At 35.8% G+C, this 25,602-nt stretch overlaps 1 protein-coding gene across 5 annotated transcripts in view; it reads right to left on the bottom strand.

Moving 5' to 3' along the window:
* Positions 1-25,602, bottom strand: part of ELP4 (elongator acetyltransferase complex subunit 4) — a 244,446-nt gene that overhangs the window by 192,834 nt on the left and 26,010 nt on the right. For all 5 annotated transcript variants that reach the window (XM_055549205.1, XM_055549209.1, XM_055549206.1 and 2 more), the window contains exon 3: positions 23,691-23,812. In XM_055549205.1, coding sequence (XP_055405180.1) covers positions 23,691-23,812 — 122 coding nt within the window. The remainder of the gene's footprint in view (positions 1-23,690; positions 23,813-25,602) is intronic.

Genomic DNA, 25,602 nt, shown 5'->3' with positions numbered 1-25,602 from the left:
GAGTGGGTTGCCATTTCCTTCTCCAATGCATGAAAGTGAAAAGTGAAAGGGAAGTCGCTCAGTCGTGTCTGATTCTTAGCGACCCCATGGACTGCAGCCTACCAGGCTCCTCTGTCCATGGGATTTTCCAGGCAAGAGTACTGGAATGGGGTGCCATCGCCTTCTCTGGGAGAAAGGAGCAGTGACCCCATAAGAGACTGAGCCAGACTTGCCTGTGAGTGTCTGGGAGTCTCTGGTGGAGGTGTGTGTCAACAGTGGCCTGCTGCGGGGTCAGGAGCAGTGATTACAAAGGTCTTGAGAGCCCAGTGTGTTCTTTTGAAGGAGGACCCATTACCACTATTACCCCTACCATAGTTTGGCCTTAGGCCAAACTATAGGGAGGGAACACAGCCCTACCCATCAGCAGAAAATTGGATTAAAGATTTACTGAACACAGCTCCGCCCACCCACCAGAGCAAGACCCAGTTTTACCCACAGCCTGTCCTTCCCAAGGAAGGACACAAGCTTCTTGTTCTCATCCATCAGCGAGCAGACAGAATGAAAACCACAACCAGAGAAAACTAACCAGACTGATTACACGGATCACAGCCTTGTCTAACTCAATGAAACTATGAGCTATGCCATGTGGGGACACCCAAGATGGAGGGGTCGTGGTGGAGAGTTCTGACAAAACAAGGTTTAATGGAGAAGGGAATGGCAAACCACTTCATTATTCTTGCCTTGAGAACCCCATGAACAGTATGAAATGGCAAAAAGATATGACACTGAAAGATGAATTCCCCAGGTCAGTAGGTGCTCAATATGCTACTGGAGAAGAGTAGAGAAATAACTACAGAAAGAATGAAGAGACAGAACCAAAGTGAAAACAACCCACAGTTGTGGACATGACTGGTGATGCAAGTAAAACATGATGCTGTAAAGGAACCTAGATTGTTAGGTCTATGAATCAAGGTAAATTGGAAGTGGTCAAACTTCCAGTGGAAGTTTGGCAAAAGTGGAGATGGCAAGAGTGAACATCGACATTTTAGGAATCAGTGAACTAAAATGGACTGGAATGGGTGAATTTAATTCAGATGACCATTACATCTACTATGGTGGGCAAGAATCCCTTAGAAGAAATGGAGTAGCCCTAACAGTCAACAAAAGGGTCTAAAATGCAGTACTTGGGTACAGTCTCAAAAATGACAAAATGATCTTCATTTGTTTCCAAGGCAAATTATTCAATATCACAGTAATCCAAGTCTAAGTCCCAACCACTAATTCTGAGGAAGCTGCAGTTGAACGGTTCCATGAGGGCCTATAAGACCTTCAAGAACTAACACCAAAAATAGATATCCTTTTCATCCCAGAGGACGGGAATCCAAATGTAGGAAGTCAAGAGATATCTGGAGTAACAGGCAAGTTTGGCCTTGGAGTATAAAATGAAGTAGGTCAAAGGCTAACAGAATTTTGCCAAGAAATGCACTGGTCATAGCAAACACCCTCTTCCAAAAATACAACAGACAACTCTACACATGGACATCACCAGATGGTCAATACTAAAATCAGATTGATTATATTATTTGGAGCTGAAGATGAAGCTCTATATTGTCAGCAAAAACAAGACCGGGCGCTGACTGTGGCTCAGATCATGAAGCCAATTTGGCTCCTTATTGCCAAATTCAGACTTAAATTGAAGAAAGTGGGGAAAACCACTAGACCATTCAGTTCAGTTCAGTTCAGTCGCTCAGTCGTGTCCAACTCTTTGCGACCCCATGAATCGCAGCACACCAGGCCTCCCTGTCCATCACCAGCTCCTGGAGTTCACCCAGACTCATGTCCATCGAGTCAGTGATGCCATCCAGCCATCTCATCCTCTGTTGTCCCCTTCTCCTCCTGCCCCCGATCCCTCCCAGCATCAGAGTCTTTTCCAATGAGTCAACTCTTCGCATGAGGTGGCCAAAGTACTGGAGTTTCAGGTTTAGCATCATTCCTTCCAAAGAAATCCCAGGGCTGATCTCCTTCAGAATGGACTGGTTGGATCTCCTTGCAGTCAAAAGGACTCTCAAGAGTCTTCTCCATGACCTAAATCAAATCCCTTACGATTATACAGTGGAAGATATATATAGATTCAAGGGATTAGATCTGATAGAGTGCCTGAAGAACTATGGACAGAGGTTCATAACATTGTACAGGAGGCAGTGATCAAAACCATCCCCAAGGAAAGTAAAAGCAAAAGGTAAAACGGTTGTCTGAGGAGGCCTTACAAATAGCTGAGAAAAGGAGAGAAGCGAAAGGCAAAGGAGAAAAGGAAAGATATATCCATCTGAATGCAGAGTTCCAAAGGATAACAAGGAGAGATATGAAAGCCTTCCTCAGTGATGAATGCAAAGAAATAGAGGAAAATAATAGGATGGGAAAGACTGGAGATCTCTTCAAAAAAATCAGAGATTCCAAGGGATCGTTTCACGCAGACAGGCAAAACAAAGGACAGAAACTGTATGGACCTAAAAGAAGAAGATACTAAGGTGGGAAAAATACACAGAAGAACTATACAAAAAAGATCTTCATAACCCAGATAACCACGATGGCGTGATCGTTCACCTAGGGCCAGACATCCTGGAGTTCAAAGTCAAGTTGGCCTTAGGAAGCATCAGTATGAACAAAGCTCAGTTCAGTTCACTTAAGTCACTCAGTCGTGTCTGACTCTTTGCAACCCCATGGACTGCAGCACGCCAGGATTCCCTGTCCATCACCAACTCCCGGTGCTTACTCAAACTCACGTCCATCGAGTCAGTGATGTCATATAATTCCAGGTGAGCTACTTCAAATCCTAAAAGATGATGTTGGAAAAGTGCTGCATTGTATATGCCAGCAAATTTGGAAAACACAGCAGTGGCCACAGGACTGGAAAAGGTCAGTTTTCATTCCAATCCCAAAGAAAGGCAAACTACCATGTCAAAGAATGTTCAAACTACCACACAATTGCACTCACATGCTAGCAAAGTAATGCTCAGAGAAAGCAAAGCTAGAGAATTCCAGAAAAAAAATCTACTTCTGCTTCATTTACTAAGCCAAAGCCTTTGACTGTATGGATCACAACAAACTGTGGAAAATTCTTCAAGAGATGAGAATACCAGACCACTTTACCTGCCTGCTATGAAACCTGTATGCAGGTCAAGAAGCAACATTTAGAACCAGACATGAAACAATAGACTGGTTCAAAATTGGGAAAGGAGTACATCAAGGTTGTATATTGTTACCCTGCTTATTTAACTTATTTAACTTATACGCAGAGTACATCATGCGAAATGCCAGGCTAGATGAAGCACAAGCTGGAATCAATATTGCTGGGAGAAATATCAATAATTTCAGATATGCAGATGACACCACCCTTATGGCAGAAAGTGAAGAGGAACTGAAGAGCCTCTTGATGAAAGTGAAAGAGGAGAATGAAAAAGCTGGCTTAAAACTCAACATTCAATAAATGAAGATCATGGCAACCGATCCCATCACCTCATGGCAAATGGGGAAACAATGGAAACAGTGAGAGGCTTTACTTTCTTGGGCTCCAAAATCACTGCAGATGGTCACTGCAACCATGAAGTTAAAAGTTGCTTGCTCCTTGGAAGAAAAGACATGACTAATCTAGACAGCATATTAAAAAGCAGAGACATTACTTTGCCAACAAAGGTCCATCTATCAAAGCTATAGTTTTTCCAGTAGTCACGTATGGATGTGAGAGTTGGACTATAAAGAAAGCTGAGTGCCGAAGAATTGATACTTTTGAATTGTGGTACTGGAGAACTCTTGAAAGTCCCTTGGACAGCAAGGAGATCAAACCAGTAAATCCTTCAGGAAATCAGTCCTGAATATTCACTGGAAGGTGTGATGCTAAAGCTCCAATACTTTGGCCACCTGACTTATAGGAAAAGACCCCGATGCTGGGAAAAATTGAAGGCAGGAGAAGGGAACAACAGAGGATGAGATGGTTGGATGGCATCACTGACTCGATGGATATGAGTTTGAGCAAGCTCCATGAGTTGGTGATGGACACGGAAGCCTGATGAGCTGCAATCCATGGGGTCACAAAGAGTTGGACGTGACTTAGTGACTGAACTGACTGACTGACCAGCTGAAAGGGTGTGAAATTACCATCCCACTAGATGCTCCCTAGTGCATCTAGGAGCCAGAGGATTGAACCTAAGAGGCGTATTCTTGGGCCTGAAAATCTTTTGAAATTGCTTTGTTAAATTTAGACCTGCTTGGGATACACCATCCATTCCTTCTTTCTGATTTCTCTCTTGGTTTTGAAATGTCTTTCCTATGCCTGTCCCACCACTGTACTATGGAACCACCTAACTTGCCTGGTTTCACATGTTCAGTCAGCACTGGTTATGGGGTTGGACTAAATGTTTTTTGCATGAGAGAAGGACATGTATTCCTGGGGGGCAGAGGGAAGGGTTGGGAAACACAAACATTCAGTCTATAACTGTCTGGCACACAGTAAGCATTCAGTAAATGTTTGAGGGTGTAATAAATGATGGCTAACAAATCTGTTTCCAGTCATTCTGCAATTTCTGAACTTAGATTTTTAATGGCCTTCTGGATATTCTACCTGAATGTTCAACTACATGTCAAACTCAAAGTATATAAGAAGTCAGGTTATTGTCTTTCATTCGTCTTTCCTCCCTTTCTGTCAGCTCTTCCTCCTCCTTACTTTCTCTACAATTTCCCTAGTTAATTCCCTCTCCTGGCTCAGGGCAGCATGTAGCAATAGGGCTCTCAGTTGACTCTTAAGTATCTCAGAAAGAAGATATGATTGTGGTTTGTATCTTCTTTCATACTGTTCTCTTACAAAGTGGACAATGTGTGCTAACCCTGTAAGTCCTGAGCTTCTCTACCTCTGAGTTTTTATTATTGCTGTTTCCTTTGCTTAATGTTGTTGTTTAGGGGTTTGCTTAATGTAGTAATCTGTATATTTGGATATCCAATAAAAACTCATTTGATAGAAAAGAAGAGCATAATTTATAATAGCAGGGATTATAAGTTAACTCATTAAAATCAAACAATTTTATCAAATTAACAGTAAAATTAAGGGAATTAGTTCAAAACAATATAGAAAGGAAACGCCATGAGTAGGCCGCAAATCCATGAACTTGAAGATAGTAAGGGAAATTATCAACAACAAAGGACAGAGGGAAGAAAGTAAGAAGAAAAAGAATAATTCTAGCAAGCTTTTTCATATGAACTGCTGAGCTGAATCTAAAATTTATTCAGAAGTGCCAAAGACCTATAGTAGCCAAAAAACTTTAAAAAGAAGAAAGTTAGTACTTAAAACACCTAATTTCAAGACATAAAAACAGAAAGATGAAGTCCATTTAAGATAGATGTATGATTCAATGGAACAGAAAAGAAAGTTAGGGAAGAGACTCAGATATTTTTTTTAATTGATTTTCTACACAGATGCCAAGGCAATTTAATAGAGACAGGATAACAACAAATTCTTAGAAAACAACAGAGGAGAAAATAGTGGTTTTAGGTATTCCAGGAATCAGCAAACTGGTTGGGCCAAATCCAACCAGTCACCTGTTTTTGTAAACAAAGTTTTATTATAACATAGTCATCTTCCTTTGTTTAGGAACTGTCTGCCTTAGTGATACAACAGCAGAATTGAGTAGTTGTAACAGAGACCATATGGTCTGCAAAGCTAGAAACATTTACTAACTAGTCCTTTAAAGAAAAGTTTGCTGACCTCTGAGTGATTCAAATTTTTCTTAAATAGGACAAAAACATAGCATGAAATATACTGAACTTTAAAAATGTTTTTCAAATGACACTGTTAAGAAAACAAAGAAGCAAACTATAGATTGGGAGTAGATATTTGCTAAACGCTTTGGCTCAGATGGTAAAGCGTCTGCCTGTAATGCAGGAGACCGGGGTTTGATTCCTGGGTCAGGAAGATCCCCTGGAGAAGGAAATGGTGATCCACTCCAGCACTCTTGCCTGGAAAATTCCATGGACGGAGGAGCCTGATAGGCTACAATCCATGGGGTCACAAAGAGTCGGACACAACTGAGTGACTTCACTTCACTTATCTGATAAAGAATTTATACCCAGAATATAAAAGAACACACAACTCAACGACAAAAATGCAAATAGTCCAATAATAGGTGGACAAAAGAGTTGAACAGACACTCTACCAAAAGATATAAGGATGGCAAACACAAGAAGACACTCGATATCATTAATGACTGTTATTGCTGTTCAGTCGCTCAGTTGTGTCCGACTCTGTGACCCCGTGGACTGCAGCATGCCAGGTTTGCCTGTCCTTCACTATCTCCCAGAGCTTGCTCAAACTCATGTCCATTGAGTCGATGATACCATCCAATCATCTCATCCTCTGTCGCCCCTTTCTCCTCATGCCCTCAACCTTTAGTGATTAGGAACATGCAAATTAAAACCACAACGAGTTATCACTATATGTGCACTGGAATTGTTAACATAAAATTAAAAAAATGGTCACACCAACTGTTAAAAAGAAAGCAGGTGGCTGGAATTCTTACACACCACTGATAAATCTAAACTGCACAGCTACTTTAGAGAAGAGTTTGGAAATTCTCTAAAAAGTGAATATTCACTTTCAATATGATCTAGCAATTATCTTCTTAGGTATCTGCCAAAGAGAAATGAAAACATGTCCATACAAAGACATGTACATGGATGGTCACAACTTCATTTAACAGTCAACAGGGGAAATCCAAACGTCAATCAACTGGTAAACGGCTAAAAAAGTTAGAGGAACAAACTCTACTGATATATATAAGAATATGGTTAATCTAAAAATCATTATGTTAAATGAAAGAAGCCAGATACAAAACATTATATATCGCATGATTCCACACATGTGAAATTCTAGACAAAGCAAACTATTAAGATGGTAAGCAGACTAGAGGTTACTAGCAGCCAAGAGATAGATTGCATTAGATATTTCAGTAACACTGGATTTTAAATGACAAGGAAAAAAATGTTTTCAAAATATGAGGAAATCTGATATTAAACCTGGAATTTTCCATCCAGGAAATTTATTAACTCTAAGCAAAAAATATGTTTTAAAAAGGCATACAGTGTTTCAAAAACTTACCCATCACCAACTTTTCTGAAGAAAATAATCTGAAGATACAATTCAGCAGTATAAAAAAGAAATGAGGTAGAAAGTGTAAAAATTAAAAACTGGTAACACCTTTTAATGAAGGCATTATTAGACATATTGTTAGACATATTTTTCATTAAACATAAAATTTCAAAAAATATATTTTATTTAATGTACCTTTTAGAATGGCTGTTATAAAAAAGATGAGGGATAACAAGTTCTGGGAAGGATGTAGAGAGAAGAGAATGGAGAAAAGTGAACCTTTGTGAACTGTTGGTGGCAATGTAACTTGGTGCAGCCACTATGGAAAATGCTATGGAAGTTCCTCAAAAAATTAAATATAGAACTATCATATGATCCAGCAATTCCACTTCTAGGTATATATCTGAAGGAGATGAAATCATATATCAAACAGATACCTGTACCTCTATTTTCACTGCTGCATTTTTTACAATAGTCAAGGCATAGAAACAACCTAAGTATCTATCAACAGATGAATGAAGAAAATATTATATATATATATATATAACATTACTCAGCCATTAAAAACAATAAAAGGAAATTCTCCCATTTGTGACAATATGGTGGACTTGAGGGCATCCTGCTAAGTGAAATAAGTCAGATGGAGAAAGATAAATGCTATATACACTGATTTAGATGAGGGATCTAAAATATATGACCTTATAAAAATAGAGAACAGACTGGTGGTTGTCAGAAGCAGGGAAACGGGCGACGGTGATCAAAAGGTACACATTTCCAGCTATAAGATAAATAATTCTGTATGTGATAAATGTATAGCAGGGTGACTATAGTTAACAACACTGTATAATTGAAAGCTGCTGAGAAAGTAGATCTTACAAGTTCTCATCACAAGAAAAAATTCTAAATGTGAGGTGATGGACATTAACTATACTTATTCTATTATTCTACAATACATCCAATCATTACATTGTACACCTTATGGAGAAGGCAATGGCACACCACTCCAGTACTTTTGCCTAGAAAATCCCATAGATGGAGGAGCCTGGTAGGCTGCAGTCCATGGGGTCGCTAGAGTCGGACACGACTGAGCCGACTTCACTTTCACTTTTCACTTTCATGCATTGGAGAAGGAAATGGCAACCCACTCCAGTCTTCTTGCCTGGAAAATCCCAGGGACGGGGGAGCCTGGTGGGCTGCCGTCTATGGGGTTGCACAGAGTCTGACACGACTGAAGTGACTTAGCATATGTCAATTACATCTTAATCAGACTGTTAGGGAAAAAAGAACTGCTGGGAAGAGAATAAAAAGCAGAACAAGAAAGCGAAGGACTAAACATGAAGAAAGGAACTAAAAATATGACATGATACTGAGCAACTGAAGGAATATAAAATATGAAATCCATTTTCCTGTTCTCAAGTGAAAAATGAGTGATCTAAAGATATACCTAAAATGATATTTTTGGAAAAAAAGAAATACTCTGTTTTTTTGTTTTCTATTATTCAGAAATTTCTGTAAGAGTTCACATACAATATGCTGTTTTACTTGTAAGCCCTAACATTTTTGCAGTGTGCCATCATCCATCTACCCTGCTCGAATCACTGACCCTAACAGAGATGATCACTGTATCTGTAATCTCTGCCATTTGCTGCAATGCCTGTATCTAATCAAACAAAAAATTTGATTGATGTTTTGATAAAATGTCTATTTTGAGAGAATGCTAAGAATAAGCTCTTTAATAATCAAATATTATAGCTGTCAATCACAGATCAGCATCCACCCTCATTATTTTTTAAAATTCCCAGTCTTGATTTCTAACCCAGTGCACCAACAGAACACAATGTATGGTTGTTATATCTTTGCTTCCTAAGAGAAAGAATATCACATTTTGGGTTCTTTTTTACAGTGTGGTACTTGCAGTTCCCATGTATTTGGAAATGAGGATCATAAACATCAATAAATAAAAATAAAAAGGAGGCATCATAAGTGCCACACAGAAGATAGAATGGAAAGTATAAAATATCTCTTTTAAAATACATTAAGTTAGAAAATTAATATAGAAATTGGCAATGCTTTCAGACAAAAAGAACTACTCTATTTTTTAAAAAAGCTATAAGAAATGAAATTATTACAAACTTGCAATACCAAAGCATACTCCAGTATTTTATATTTTATTTTTTTACCAGAAACATTTATCCTTATCCATAAGATGCTGTAAATATATTTCTTCCCCTTTTCAATTCATGTCATTTTGTGCTTACTGCTTTATTATTTTGTGGTCTTTGTTTTGGCAGATGCACAAGCAAAATCTGATTCCAACAGTTTGACCCTTCTCACTTTTTATGTTCTCTAGGGCATAATAAAACCCAAGATACAATCCCTCAGCAGTTAATGAAGCTTAACCTCCCACCCTCTTAATTACCAATGCATTACACCAACTATGGGCATCATACTCCTCTCTAAGCTATTTTACAATTCAGCAGAAGTACTACTGAGCTATTATGTAGCAACATAATCCATGCAGCATGAGAAATCCTTCTTAAAAATAAAATCTTTTGATCCTTGCAGGTTTTGGTAACTGTATAATTAATACTACTTAAGCATTATCCATGTATCAGTAAGTATATTACTTTGTTGATTTATGGGGGGTTTGGGAGGAAATATTTATTTTCTGAAAGTTTGAAAGAGATACAAATCCAAAGATATTATTGATTATCATAATCTAAATAAAAACATAGTCTAAATATCAAACCGAATATTTACAAATTAAAGATATGTTCTCCACATTATCTTCATTTAACTATTCAAAACTGTGGGGGGACGAGTGACTTTAATTGTTAAAAGCATTCAGAAATGTAAATGAATGGAATAAGTCAAAAGATCTTGGGGTGTAGCTGATGCTACACTGAAAAGTTTTTAAAACTCACAGATTTTAAGATTAGCAATTAGTGAATTATCTTGTACCAAACTAAATGTAGTACCTATTAGGGAATATCTTTGTGCAATTTCAGATATTATTTCTTGGATATAAATTTAGCAAAATTACTGATATTACAAGAATGGTGAAAATCACTTTCATATCAGCATACTAAACTCCCAAGGATAAGCGGACAAAATTGATGTCTGTGATTTGGAAACTACATTAATTATATGAATCTGAAAAATAGAAAATCAAACCACTGGGATCAGAGCAGTGCTCTTGATACTCTTCCACTGATCCTTATCACGTTATCATCCTTATCTTTATCATATTTCTTTTTAACATGTGAACCACAAATGTGCTGAGAAGACTGGAAAAATCTCTCAATTTTCTTGACTAAGATAGAGGGAAGGAGAAGGATACATGAAGAACAGAAAATGGAAGTCTGCACTACAAGTATTCAGAAATGAAGAGAAAGAGCTGCACTAAGTGAAAATAATTTCAATTAAATGTAAATACAATCATTAAGAAATACTACATTCTAAATCATCACATTTTTAGGAGTACCAGTCATAGAAGGATCTCAAAGCATTTAGACATGTATTAACCCCTGAGTTCTACTGCAATCGAGTAGTGAGAATGGGAAGCTGAGGTACATATAAATTTAAATTCCTTATCTAGGTTCTAGCAGTATGCTTGGTGATACATAAACAGTACTTCTAGTCTTAACCAAAGCAGTTGGAGGTTTCAACATTGTCTGTTGATGCTATTGACCAAAAGGAGTTTAAAAGGAAATGCGCTGAGTTTCTTGGCATTCTAATATTAGCTTCCATAATTATTTTCTCACATATATTAAAAAAAAAAAAATAACTGCCAGGCTGTTAAGAATAAGTCTCTATGAGGTCTATATTAGTTTTATCAATTTTCCTTTATACATCAACTTAGATACAGAATTTATGATTTTATAAATCAACATGTAAGATCTACATTACATACTCCTTCAAAACAGTCTCTTTACTTCAGACTTCTTAAGAAGAAAGCTTAAAATAAAAATTTCATGCTTTTACTTACAGAGAAGTGAGACTGCAGTGCTGGAATCTAATAATATTTTTATTCATAAAAATTGGAGTTTTCCTTTCTAGATTTTTTTTTTACAAAGTCAAGTTTACATATTCAAAGTTGTCAATGTTTAATCTAGTTCTGACTGTACAACCAATAAAACTCATACCCAGAGATATAAGTTAAAGTGAAGAGTTCCTAATTAGCTAACTACTATTGTTAAAAATGTGAACTTCTGTGTGTGTGTATATGTGTTAGGTATGTGTGTATACGTAAGTGTGCATATGTATATTTTTACCTATATTATGTTCCTACTTAGAGAAAGAATAATGAACGGTGAACAATGTAGTCCTTACAATAGGACATATCTTAATTACAATACATTTTGCGAATTGTTTTAAAAAGTAGACTAAATGCTCCACTTAATCACTAGTATTAACAGGTTTAGTTAGTTATGTAGTAACTCCTTTCAGTAAATGTTTACTGTATAAGAGCGTGTATTAACCCATTTTAAGAAAACATGACACATGAAAATCTACATTGAGCAAACAAGTTATATAATGGTAAGTTACTTTCCTTTCCTTTAAGTATTAAATGCCTTTACTGAATATAAACTAAATCCTAAAAACTGTTAGTGTAACTAAAACATTTCTAAATATGGCTATTTTAAAAGTTAAGAAAGTGACAATAATCTTATCATTATTTATTAAATCAAGATCATAGAATCTTTACACTGTTGGAAAAGAAATACTTCAACATTTTATGGATACCTATTGTCAAGGAAATCTCAGTTAGGAACAGAATCAGGCATTATCTTCATTTAAAGGGTCATGATCAGTTAAATTCCTAACTCAGAAGCACACAAGTGACTAATTTTATTTATTTGATATTATATATTTTTAATTTTTTTCAGAATAAACAAAACTTATGGAAAATGTCTCAAACAAAAATCTTTAGGGTATTGTGGGCACTAAATGAAACTGGATATAATTTTATTTTTATTAAAATGTGAAAATTATTTTCTGTAGTATATTTGGTTTTAGTAAAACAGAACTCATTCTCTTTTTGTTCATTGACTACTGAGAAGTAGAAGTAACTGAGTAAGAGCATAAAATAGGTTTTTAAAAATTCTATAGCACCCTGTATGTTATAGTCTATTTTAAAAGATAAACGTAAGAAGTACACTTCATAGTTTCAGATTTATTTTCTACTTCAAGTCTTCATTTTAATACTCTCTATCCTGTTTTTGAAATGTAGCAGACTTTTAGACTCAATGTATGCACCCACAATCAGCACATTTCAAATGCCTGTGATTTCATTAATATGTACCATAATGTGAAAAGATGGATGTGAGGAACTAAGGCTTTCTGCAATTGCCTGTCAGTTTCTGATAAACAAAACTTAAATCAGAAGAGAAATACTGAAAAAATCACCCCCACACTAGCTGGAGAAATAGCCCTATTTTGGGGGGTGTTTTCAACAGTAGAGTTATCTTTTTATACATAATAAGTCTTCACAGACTGTCTATTTAATTTATGATCCTTGATGGTATACTGCCTGTCTACTCCTATGGTGTCCTTTAATGTTTCATTAAATGGGACAGCATGTTAATTTGGGAGGCTGATTTTCTTTTAGTTTGAATGGCTCTGGTTTTCAAGTCATTTATCCCCCTCAAAAGAACTGAATCCTTTCCCTTCTGAATACTTTTTCAGAAAAAGTAATCAGAAGAAAAGTGAACCCTCTTTCTAATATTCTCAATATTGACTTTGTATGACTTCTTTTCCAAGAATGATAAAAGGCACCTATATTACAGTTCCAAGATTTAAACATTTCTTTGAGTATAGCAAAACCATCAAGTATTCACAACCATCCATTTTTTATGGGTTCAAAATAAAATTTTTGAAAGTAAATGTGAAGCCTGGAATAGATGCTTTAAGATTCAGAAAGCAAAACCCTCAGATATTTAATTCTGATTTGGAACTCCAGAATATGGTAGGCAGATATTATTACTATTTTAATATGAAAGGTTAAGTGACTTGTGCAAGGTCCTGAAGCTAGTTAAGTAGCCACACAGAAATTAAAATCTAAGCTCAGATTTCAAGTATATTTCATCTTCTTGAGGGTAAATATCCTGTTACAGAGTGTGGCATTTTACTATATAACTTAGGCCACTTTTCTGCATGCAAAATTCTTTTCTTTTGTTGACTTAAGCACAAACATCAAGGCCAACTGTGTGTTCATTCCAACGTTATATCAAAAATGTTCTCACGAACCAGTGACAGAAAGGTGGGTTTATTTTCTTTTATATTTTTATCTTATCTTTGATTTCCTCGTTGGAAAATAAGGCACATGCCATCTTTTAAAAGCTGGCTACAAATGTAGGTCACTGGAAGCAGTACTGAGCCTTTGCATGTTTTTTCTTAGTCTTTTTAATTTGCCAAAGAAGCTGTAACTGTGGCTGCCAGGGGAGAACTCAGAATTTTAAATAAGCTCTCACAAGTAGCTAGGGAGGGATTAAAAAAGAGTGAAGCCCTAGGGTCAAACAGCAAATTTCCGGCTCTACTAGCACTTCAGACTCGTAAGCACTGAAAAGCATATAGTCTGATAATTTTCTCAACAAATACAATGTCGACAGAGAAGAGAAGGGAACATATTCTGATTATAGCTCAGCCTTCAAAGATATTGTAATATTTGTCCTTATATTATGAACAAAGGTATACAGTGATAAGCTAGTTTTGATAAGATATACATTAATATTATATAGGCTAGAAAAAGTAAAAAAATGTGTGGGAAAGTGTGTAATGTATAAGGTGTTGAGCATGCATAAAGCTTGCAAAGTAGAATACAGAAGGGCCAGAAAGAACTTTTTATTTATACCATTATATATTACTCCTGTTCTAAATCATAAAACTACAACTTGGAGATGAGCATAAATTAAAAAAATGCTCAATGATAAATTTGGTCAACCAAAGGATGTTTCTTTAACTTCATTTTTATACCTGTTTCAATTTTTGGCACTGAAAAAAAGCATAGGTTGGATCTGAGACATTTTTGTATTCTCCATACTCAGGAAGACCAAATAGTACTACAATGTATTAAGAGCAAACTGACTACTCACTAGATTTCTACTTTATGTTCCATGATCAGTAAATAACAGATGGATGGCAAACAGACTTAATCATGACACCAAACTGACAGAAGGAAAAGAAATCTTTTTATCAGTAACTCAAACATTAAATTGTTTAGCAAATAATACTGCTTTGCGAAAGTTAAAGTTGCTCAGTCATGTCCAACTCTTTGCAACCCCATGGACCATACAGTACATGGTAATACTCCAGGGCACAATACTTAAGTGGGTAGCCATTCCCTTCTCCAGGGGATCTTTCCAACCCAGGGATTGAACCCAGGTCTCCCACATTGCAGGCGGATTCTTTACCAGCTGAGCCACCAGGGAAGCCCAATATTGCTTTATCTAACTCTAAATCAACGCCTCTGATCTCAATTAAAACCAAGGAATCAAATAAAGGAAAAGACACTAGGTATAATAAATAAGATCTTAAATTAGTTCAATATTTGAGTAAAGGGCGATATTTTGAGGTTTAAAATAATGCTTTTAAATGATCAAGATACAAGTTTAACTTTTACTTATGGATTAAAAGACTGTAAGAGAGAATTCGGAAGATGTTAAACTAAATTTTCACACTTCATTACTTTGTTACCAAGTGAAAAAGTGACCAAAGTATTTTATTATATTAATTCATCAAATATGAATAAAGTTTCTTTTAAATGAACTGAAACTCACTCCATGACTTATGATTATTACAAATAATCATTTTCAACCATGAAAGACTTTCTCAATAGCAAATATGGGAAGTTTAATCATAATTGATATTAAATTTGAAATATTTATTGACCAACATGTTTGATGTTAAAAAAATATCATATGCGTGGGCCTTTTCTAAACATTAAGGTAGGTGGGGTACTCCTGCTGGAAAGCATGTACTTTTCCTGCGTACACACTAAAACATACAACTTTGAAGCGTCTTACATGCATTCTAGGCTCCCACTCTGTTCTGTGGCTGATGTTAGACAGTGCATAATGTATGTAATAGATAACGCAAAAAGTTAATGCAACAAGTCTTTGCTCTAGGTACTAGATATCACTTCCTGAACCTATATTACCTCTCTGGCATGTTATCACTAGAAACATTCAAATTAAGTTTTAAAACTGACTTTAGTATATTATGAAACAGCATTTTGAATTTACTTCTGAAATTCTACTTTCTTTAAATCCTTAAGTATTAACACATACCATCATATTGTTAAACATTATGAAAAGAATATAACAGAGAAAGTTTAGCATTTTCAAGTTCTTAAGAAATGTTTGGGTGTGCAAGTGTGTTTATAATTTTTTTATTTCATATAAAAAACCAGCCTATACAATGATAAATGTTTAAATATTTTAACATAAAAAAGTAATTTTGTGATATTAGAAAGCATTCCATAGGAAGTTTTCATAGAGTATACCCATCACTATATTTGAGATGATCAAGAAGATTCTTTCTTTTAGATAAAAAAGTTAACTGCAAAATACTTACCGTATCTGTTTTTAAAAGCTTTAACAACATCATGTATATTATTCTATAGGATTTTCTAAAGGGTGTAATTTTTCAGCGTTACATCTTACTGCTGACTTCCTGAAGCTTTGACTACAATAGGCATGAATATGTTTTCAAAGGATGATGGATAAATTGCTGGGTGGTTATATAACATATCTTAGGCAGCTGATGGGGCTTTTTATCCTTTACTTGTCTTTTAGTTATACACAGTTTAAAGTTAATTATGGTCTATAAGACTGTCTTTTCCCTCTTCTTGTACCAGCAATATTTGCCTTGGTTATAGGTTCTAGAAATCCCCAATCATACATCACAAAATTAAAACTAAACAATTATAGCATCCTCCCCCTCCATGTTGTATCTCTAAACATTGGTAATGCCTTGGGTTTCTATCATTCATTTTTGGGCTGTTTGATGCAACAGAGTTTTCAGTATAACTCTGAGTTGGGCACACTGAAATCCCAACTGAATGTGATATAGAAAATACATAATATCTATACCTACTCTTATAGGTGAGAAAGTATTACTTATCTATATTAGTATTTAACATTTCACTTTAAATTACAGAAGTATTTTATTTTTCTCAAAGATGTTAAAACTTTGTCTGTGTACTAGTATTATGAAGAATTTCATAAATTTTTATTTATGTATTTTAATGTATTTTATGTATTTTATTTATTTATTTATATACATACATTTGGAGAAGGCAATGGCACCCAACTCCAGTACTCTTGCCTGGAAAATCCCATGGACGGAGGAGCCTGGTAGGCAGGCTGCAGTCCATGGGGTCGCTAGGAGTCGGACATGACTGAGCGACCTCACTTTCACTTTTCACTTTCATGCATTGGAGAAGGAAATGGCCACCCACTCCAGTGTTCCTGCCTGGAGAATCCCAGGGACAGGGGAGCCTGGTGGGCTGCCATCTCTGGGGTCGCACAGAGTTGGACATGACTGAAGCAACTTAGTAGCAGCAGCATACATACATTTTTATTAACCATAATTTTATCATCCAGTCTATTTTAAATGTATGAACACTAATGGGACCACATTAAACATATAGAATGTTAAAAACAACACTTTCTGTAATTTATTACAAAAAACTGAGAATGACATATTATTCTTTTAAGTCAAATACTGTTTTACTATTATATATTAAACATGTAAGAAACAGAAGATGACAAGTTTGAAAATTTAAAAAACATGACTTTGTTAACTGGCTGAATTCTTCTATATTCTCATTAGCCAGTAGACTTGCATGGGATTCAAATAATTCTCCCTGATCACAGTGATCAACCTCAGGGAATTTTCCATCTTCGGCCACATTAGAAATTGTTTTGGATTATACTCAAGAATGTTTAACATACGGCTAACAGGAACAGACCAACCCACAAATCTAATGAGGAAGGGTGAAAAAATATGCTAGTGCTATGTGTGAGGAATGTGGGAGGAGGGACAGGGTTTAGGTGGCTATCTTTGTGTTTTGGCAAATTTGATATTCCTGTGCAACCTTATAACTTCAGGGACTCAGAACCTGAGAAAGTGTAAAACAAGGACCCTTTATATAATCCAGGGATATCAACTATAATATGTAAAGAGCTCATACAGAGCAATGAGGAAAAAAAAAAAGAGGAAAAAAATCGATTATAAAAAAAGAAAGAAATGCAGAAGACTAATGACCATGGGGAAAATTCTCTGCTTCACTGTAAACAAAGGAACATGCAACAAAGTAATATTTCCCATTCAAATGAACATTTTTTTAAATTATAAAAAAAGAGAAGAAACATTACTGATGAGTGAAGATTGTATTAACTCAAAAACTAGACATACCTTCAGAGTAGAGCTTCATGAAATACAAGAACATAATCAAAAGTAAAACAGTTTAAAAATGAATCACTAAATAATTTTTTAATGTACGGGAATGTTATGTGTGCATGTTATTTAGCATTTACAGCCTTTAACTAATTTCATTACTCATCTATACAAGTGATTTTAGTTAAAAGCAAATAATGGCATTAAAATCAGAGAAGAGAAATTCTTCCTGAGGATTAGACACTCAACTTTATGATTTACTATTTAACTTCATTGAATACAGTATTGATAAATATTAAATTGTCATGTAAAGCAAATGCCATTTACACAAAAATAACGCGTTCTAGGCTACTTATAAATAGAAGAATGAAACAAACTTTGAAAATGCAGTGTCAAATCTGCAGTGTTATGTTAAGTAAATCTAATGTCTAAGACCATTAGGTTTTTTTGGAGTATTTATATTATCTTTGATAATATATTCCAAGTGCATGAGATAAAGTAAAATAGATCTGATGACATTAGAACACTTTCTTCATTTAAAAACACCTACGGTAGAAAAATTAATCTGGATCAGGTAAGATGACTTGTTTCAGTTCCTTTTAACTGTCAAAAACTGGGAGTCTTTAAACCTGGGGTACAGGAAGGCTTTGAAAGAGGTACCTGATCATGAGAATTTTAAGGGATCAATTCCTAGATTTTCAACTTAAATACTCTAATGAAAAAATGACCTCATAGAGAATGTGCCAATGATAGATATACAAGTTCCCCTTTCCCTATTCTCCTTTCTCACTTAATAAGTGAGAGGTTTACTTCTCGTTGCCACAGAGCACATGGGGCATCTCCACAGCACCAAACAAAAAGACAATTTAAAATATTTATTTGGTACAGAAAATGTGAATGTTCTAATGACTGGAGAAACAACCCTTTCTTCATTTGTTTTCAGCAAAATTTTATGGGGACCTAATAAATTAGACAAAGAACTTAATATATATTGATGGACATCGTGTGATTTCTTTTTTATGTATTACTCAGAAAAAGTAAAAGGATAATTTGAAGGACAGGGTGGCTCAGTGGTAAAGAATGAACCCGCAATGTAGAAGATGTGGGTTTGATCCCTGGAATAGGAAGATCCCTTGGAGAAGGAAATGGTGACCTACTCTAGTATTCTTCCTGGAAAATCCCATGGACAGAGAGAGGAGTGTGGCAAGCTTCAGTTCACAGGGATCACAAAGAATTGGGATACAACTTAAAGACCAAATAACAATACAATTACATAACTTTCTCTATTTTTTATGTAACTATGAACTGCTCACATCTGCAAAAGTGAAAAATATGAATAGAGTTGATGCTAAATTCTGTCCATGAAATTCATGCACTGATATGTCTTAACGAAGTAATTTAGTACAAACATTTTTATGTCTATTGATATATCACATGCAATAGTAATTGTAATGGTGATTGAAACAAGAAGAAATGTGTTTAAAACTTAGATTCTTTTGAGACAAGAAGATTAAAATATATTTAAAGTTTTGTTATAGAAAAACTATCAAGGTTATTAATAAATATGCTGAATATAAAACATATAAGATTCTGACAAAACTCTATGAGGAATGAGTGAAAAAATAGAATTCAAGGAAAAAATGATTGATGTAAAGTTTCCAGTTGTTAAAAAAGAGTTTGCTTATGTATATACTTCTAATATTAGTACTGATATCAAATTGCTATTATTTAGATTCAGTTGAATACATGTATATGATTGATATAAAAGTCTTTAAGTAAAAAGGCAGTATTCACAATAACATCCATTGCAACTAAATAATATCATAACTAAATTCTTTTCATACCTTATTATAAAAGAAGATACATAATTTTAAAAAATATTTTTAGAAATATGAGTGCAAAAATTGGCAAGAGATCAGTGTACTATCCGGAAAATTGACCAAGATATAAGATAAGATAAGGTGATAATCATTCAAAGTAGGTTAATAAATGTGAAATGCCTTCTTTGGTTTTAAATGTAATCTTTATATTTTCAGTAAAATTGTATTAGAGTTCTCCAGAGAAACACTACAAATAGGATGTGTGTGTGTGTGTGTTCAGTTCATTCAGTTCAGTCGCTCAGTCGTGCCTGACTCTTTGCGACCCCATGAATCGCAGCACGCCAGGCCTCCCTGTCCATCACCAACTCCCGGAGTTCACTCAGACTCACATCCATCGAGTCAGTGATGCCATCCAGCCATCTCATCCTCTGTCTCCTCCTGCCCCCAATCCCTCCCAGCATCAGAGTCTTTTCCAATGAGTCAACTCCTCGCATGAGGTGGCCAAAGTACTGGAGTTTCAGCTTCAGCATCATTCCTTCCAAAGAAATCCCAGGACTGACTCCTTCAGAATGGACTGGTTGGATCTCCTTGCAGTCCAAAGGACTCTAAAGAGTGTGTGTGTAGACACCCATATATACATGAATATATGCATATATATATATATATATATCTCTAATAAAATTTATTATAAGGAACTGGCTCATATGATTATGGAGACTGACAAGTCCCCAAATATGCAGAGCAAGCTGGAGATACAGGAAAGCTGATGGTGTAATTTCTGTCCAAATCTGAAGGCTTCTGAACCAGGAGAACCAATGGTGTAATTCTAATCCAAAGGATAGCAGACTCAGGAAAAGCTAATATTTAAGAATGAACCTGAGGGCAAGTAAAAGTTGATGTTCAACTTCAAAGGCAGTCCACGAAGAATTCTTTCTTACACAGAGGAGGGTTAGCGGTTTTGTTTTATTTAGGCCTTCAGCTGACTGGATGAGGCCCACCCACATTAGGTAGGGCAAATTGCTTTACTCAGTCTACCAATATAACTGTTAATCTCATCCAAAAATATTTTCATAGAAAACACTCAGAATAATATCTGATCAAATATCCGGGTACCCTGTGGCATGGTCAGGTTGACATATAGAATTAAAGATCACAAGTCCTCCTCTCGCTTACTTGGCACCCGAATCTCCTTAAATGATAACAGGCTCCAGATAAAGACAATAAGGAGGTCATAATTCTACATTCCTAGCTCTGTCTCCTAAGATTTTCTTATCCTGGGTCCTTCCTACCTGCACTATGGTCTGAATACTTCACATGCAGTAAGCTAGGGAAATCTTAGGGTTTACTTTGCTTATTTTGCATAACTCAGCAATCACTGTCATTTACTATGTGATGCTCAAAGGTATGTAATATGTCCCTTATTATGTGATGTTTCATAATATTTTGTCCTGTTTTTTAGTTGTTTCAGGTATGATGACAAGTCTGGTCCTTATTAATCTATTTTGGTCACAAGGGCAACATTAATAAGAGTCTATGTTTTTTGACTCCAGCTTTGTATTGTTTTCTAGTACATCATAAACTCTACGAAAAAAGATTTCCAGAATCTAATTACTTGCATGTAAGACCAGATATCTTAAGAAACCTTGATGAAATTATTTTATAATTTCAAAATCCTTCACATACTCCAAAGAAGGATATGTAAAGTACATTGAAATCTCTTAAAAATAACTTGTACAAATCTTAAAGAGATGGGAATACCAGACAACCTGACCTGCCTCTTGAGAAATCTGTATGCAGGTCAGGAAGCAAAAGTTAGAACTGGACATGGAACAACAGACTGGTTCCAAATAGGAAAGGGAGTACGTCAAGGCTGTATATTGTCACCTTGCTTATTTAACTTATATGCAGAGTACATCATGAGAAATGCTGGACTGGATGAAGCACAAGCTGGAATCAAGATTGCCGGGAGAAACATCAATAACCTCAGATATGCAGATGACACCACCCTTATGGCAGAAAGCGAAGAACTAAAGAGGAGCCTCTTGATGAAAGTGAAAAAGGAGAGTGAAAAAGTTGGCTTACAACTCAACATTCAAAAAGCTAAGATCATGGCATCTGGTCCCATCACTTCATGGAAAATAGATGGGGAAACACTGGAAACAGTGACACACTTAATTTTTGGGGGCTCCAAAATCACTGCAGATGTTGACTACAGTCATGAAATTAAAAGACGCTTACTCCTTGGAAGAAAAGTTATGACCAACCTAGACAGCATATTAAAAAGCAGAGACATTACTTTGCCAACAAAGGTCCGTCTAGTCAAAGCTACGGTTTTTCCAGTAGTCATGTATGGACGTGAGATTGGAGTATAAAGAAAGCTGAGCATCTAAGAACTGATGCTTTTGAACTATGGTGTTGGAGAAGACTCTTGAGAGTCCCTTGGACTGCAAGAAGATTCAACCAGTCTATGTTCAAGGAAATCAGTCCTGAATCTTCACTGGAAGGACTGATGTTGAAGCTGAAATTCCAATACTTTGGCCACCTGATGCGAGGAACGGACTTACTGGAAAAGACCCTGATGCTGGGAAAGACTGAAGGTGGGAGGAGAAGGGGATGGCAGAGGATGAGATGGTTGGATGGCATCACTGAGTCAATGGACATGAGTTTGGGTAAACTCGGGGAGTTGGTGATGGACAGGGAGGCCTGGCGTGCTGCAATCCATGGGGTCACAAAGAGTCAGACACAAGTGAGTGACTGAACTGAACTGTACAAATCAAGGTACCTAATAAAGGTGTCACAGATTAGCTTTCAAGTAAAACAAGGTAGTTCTCTAAGGCAAAATGTAGAAGTATAGGATAGGCTTTAACATCAGTTACACAGGTTGGAAGAGGGAAGAAGTAAAAAAAAAAGTCAAACATTTTAAAAACCACATAGAAATAGACCTTCCTGCCTATGGCTTGGCAAAAATTTCCTATATAGCTATAAATCCTATATATCAGCTGTGTCTGATACAAAATCTTAGGCTCAGTATATTGTGGAATGGGCTGTGAAGAACCTATACAAGCTTCTGTACAACAGTGATTTTGGCCTTTACTCCATTGCTTGTGACAAGCAGACTACTGTTACGAAACTGACCAAAATGATAAAGGTCAAAGGGAAAAGGAACTAAAGAAGAAACAAAAACAGAAAATAAGAAAGAAAATATTACAAAGGGTTAATAGTAGAAATAAGAATGAAGGAAAACAGGCTCTTCAGCCAGAAAGGAATCATCTGGAAAATTATACAAAGGTTTTATCTTTGGTGATGAGTTGCCCAGCCGTGTCCAACTCTTTGCAACCCCAAGGACTGTAGCCTGCCAGGCATCTCTGTCCATGGGGATTCTCCAGGAAACAACACTGGAGTGGGTTGCCATGCCCTTCTCCAATTCTCTTGGATGTATTTTCATCTGATAAACAAAGTCTGACTCATATGAAAGAACCATGCTAGTTTTGACCTCAGTATTACGATAATTTTTATGTTTGAGAGTAGAAATTTGTTGGTGTCTCTTGACAGTTATTATAAATTAGTATTTGTCATGCTACAGATTTTTTATAAATGACTTATTCATTTGCCATTTTGCAAACTATACAGTGAAATTAAAACATCCTCTGAGGGGGGGGAAATGACTTAAGGTTATGAATTCTAATCAAAGGATGGCTTAAATTGAGATCCTGTTCTTTACCAAGAAATTAATAATTCTAAAAGTCATGACTGCCTTCTCTGAGGTGAAAAGTATGCTTCGACTTAAAAAGATATAGTACTGGGTTGGCCAAAAAGTTCCTTAAGATCTTATGGAAAAATCCAAAGGAATTTTTGGCCAACTCAATATTTTAATCACATATTTTAGTATTATTGCTTATTTCTTGGAAGAAAATAATTTCTGGCATGCTCAAAACAAAATAATTTTAATAAATGAGTACTTTCAATATCTGTATCATTCTTCCAACTTATACCTTTGGAATACTGGTTAACATAAAATCTGACAACATTTTGCATTTTTTCTTTACCTAGCTAGTTTATTAAGTTCTCATATAATCACTTAATAATAATTTTGTTTACTCTAAGTTTTAAATAGCTTATTAAAATTTCCTCACTCTGATACAAAGGTTAAAAAATTGTTCGACTATAAAAATGAGACCATATGTTCAAATAAATCTCATACATTTTTTTAAGAGAAAAAAAGACACATGAGGTCCCATTAATATATTTAAATACAGTTTGCACATACACAAATATATATCCTGCTTACATATACATATGCAATATTTTTTTCATTAAACATTCAAAATATAATACTGAATTAATACATTCTATACCTGTAAAATGTCAGCAGGGTCTTCTTTTGCAGATGCAACCAACAAAGCATGGCCACTGACAATTCCTTCTGCCAGGAAATACTTGAAGAGCAAAGGAGAATAAATGTTGTATTTATCCTCTTCTGTAAGAAAGAAAAAAATTATAGTCAGAATTCTACCATATATTAAGCATACTCAAATGCTTTTATTTTTTTTTTCCTCCTTAAAACAAGTATATGAGGTAGAACAATATGTCTTCCAAAGAAGATATATGAATGGTCAACAAGATCGTGAAAAGATGTTCAATGGTACTAAACATCAAAATAATGCAACCTGAAACACTGAAAAACCACTACCTTCCTGCTAAACCAGCTGAAATAAAAATACAATACCAAGTATTGAAAAAATGTGGAGCAAATAAAACATTCCCACATTGATAGAGGCAGTGTAAAATGGTAAAATTTGGAAAACAGATTGGCAGTTTCTTATCAAGTTAAACATAAGAATCAACAACTCCATTCCTGCTTATTACCCATAAGAGATGACAAGACATGTTCACACATAGATGTACACATAATGTTTATGATAGTTTTTCCATAAGAATCAAAAACTGGGAATGGCACAAGTGTCCATCAACCAGTGAATGGAAGAACAGATGGTACATCCACATGAGATAAGACTCAACAACAAAAGAAATAGACTGTTGATAGATGGGCAACAAAATGAATCTCAGAAACATTAAGTGAAAAAAGTCAGACGTAAAAAGTATACATGATGTGACTGCCTTAATCTGATAGTCTTCAGTTCAGTTCAGTCGCTCAGTCGTGTCCGACTTTTTGCGACCTCATGAATCGCAGCACCCCAGGCCTCTCTGTCCATCACCAACTCCCGGAGTTCACTTGGACTAACGTCCATCCAGTCGGTGATGCCATCCAGCCATCTCATCCTCTGTCGTCCCCTTCTCCTCCTGCCCCCAATCCCTCCCAGCATCAGAGTCTTTTCCAATGAGTCAACTCTTCACATGAGGTGGCCAAAGTACTGGAGTTTCAGGTTTAGCATCATTCCTTCCAAAGAAATCCCAGGGCAGATCTCCTTCAGAATGGACTGGTTGGATCTCCTTGCAGTCCAAGGGACTCTCAAGAGTCTTCTCCAACACCACAGTTCAAAAGCATCAATTCTTCAGCGCTCAGCTTTCTTCACAGTCCAACTCTCACATCCATACATGACCGCTGGAAAAACCATAGCCTTGACTAGACGGACCTTTGTTGGCAAAGTAATGTCTCTGCTTTTCAATATGCTATCTAGGTTGGTCATAACTTTCTGGAGAAAGCAAAACTAAATTCTAGTGCTAGAAAGATGTTAGGTGTTTGGGAACCAGGAAATATTTGGGTCTGAGAAAATTTAGGGGGGATGTTGGAAATGGTTTATATCGTGATTGTTGTGGTGGTAACATGAGTATATATATATTTGTAAAAAAATCACTAAAATACACATTTAAAATGGGTCTTTTATCGTATTAATATGTAAATTATAATTCAGAAAAGGCAGTTTATTAAAACAGTCTCCTGTGGCATACCTAAAATACCATGTGGCAATTTATCTATAAACCTTCTTGGCACAGAATATTAAAGTAAATCCATGATCAAAAATGTAGTCGATTTAGGGACTTCCCTGGTGGTACAGTGGCTAAGAATCTTCTTGCCAATGCAGGGGACACAGGTTTGACCCCTGGTCCAGGAAGACAGCACACGCTGCAGAGCAACTACGCCTGTGCGTCACAATTATGAGTATAGCAGAGTGATTCAGTTATACATGTATATATTCTTTTTCATATTCTTTTCCATCATGGTTTATCACAGGATATTGAATATACTTCCCTGTGCTGTATAGTAGGATGGTTACAATTATTATTGAATTTTTTATCCCACTTTTC

This window comes from Bubalus kerabau, chromosome 15, assembly GCF_029407905.1.
Source record: "Bubalus kerabau isolate K-KA32 ecotype Philippines breed swamp buffalo chromosome 15, PCC_UOA_SB_1v2, whole genome shotgun sequence".
Lineage (NCBI taxonomy): Eukaryota > Metazoa > Chordata > Mammalia > Artiodactyla > Bovidae > Bubalus > Bubalus kerabau.
The sequence above is the reverse complement of the archived record's forward strand: the minus strand, read 5'-3'. Positions and strand labels throughout refer to the sequence as shown.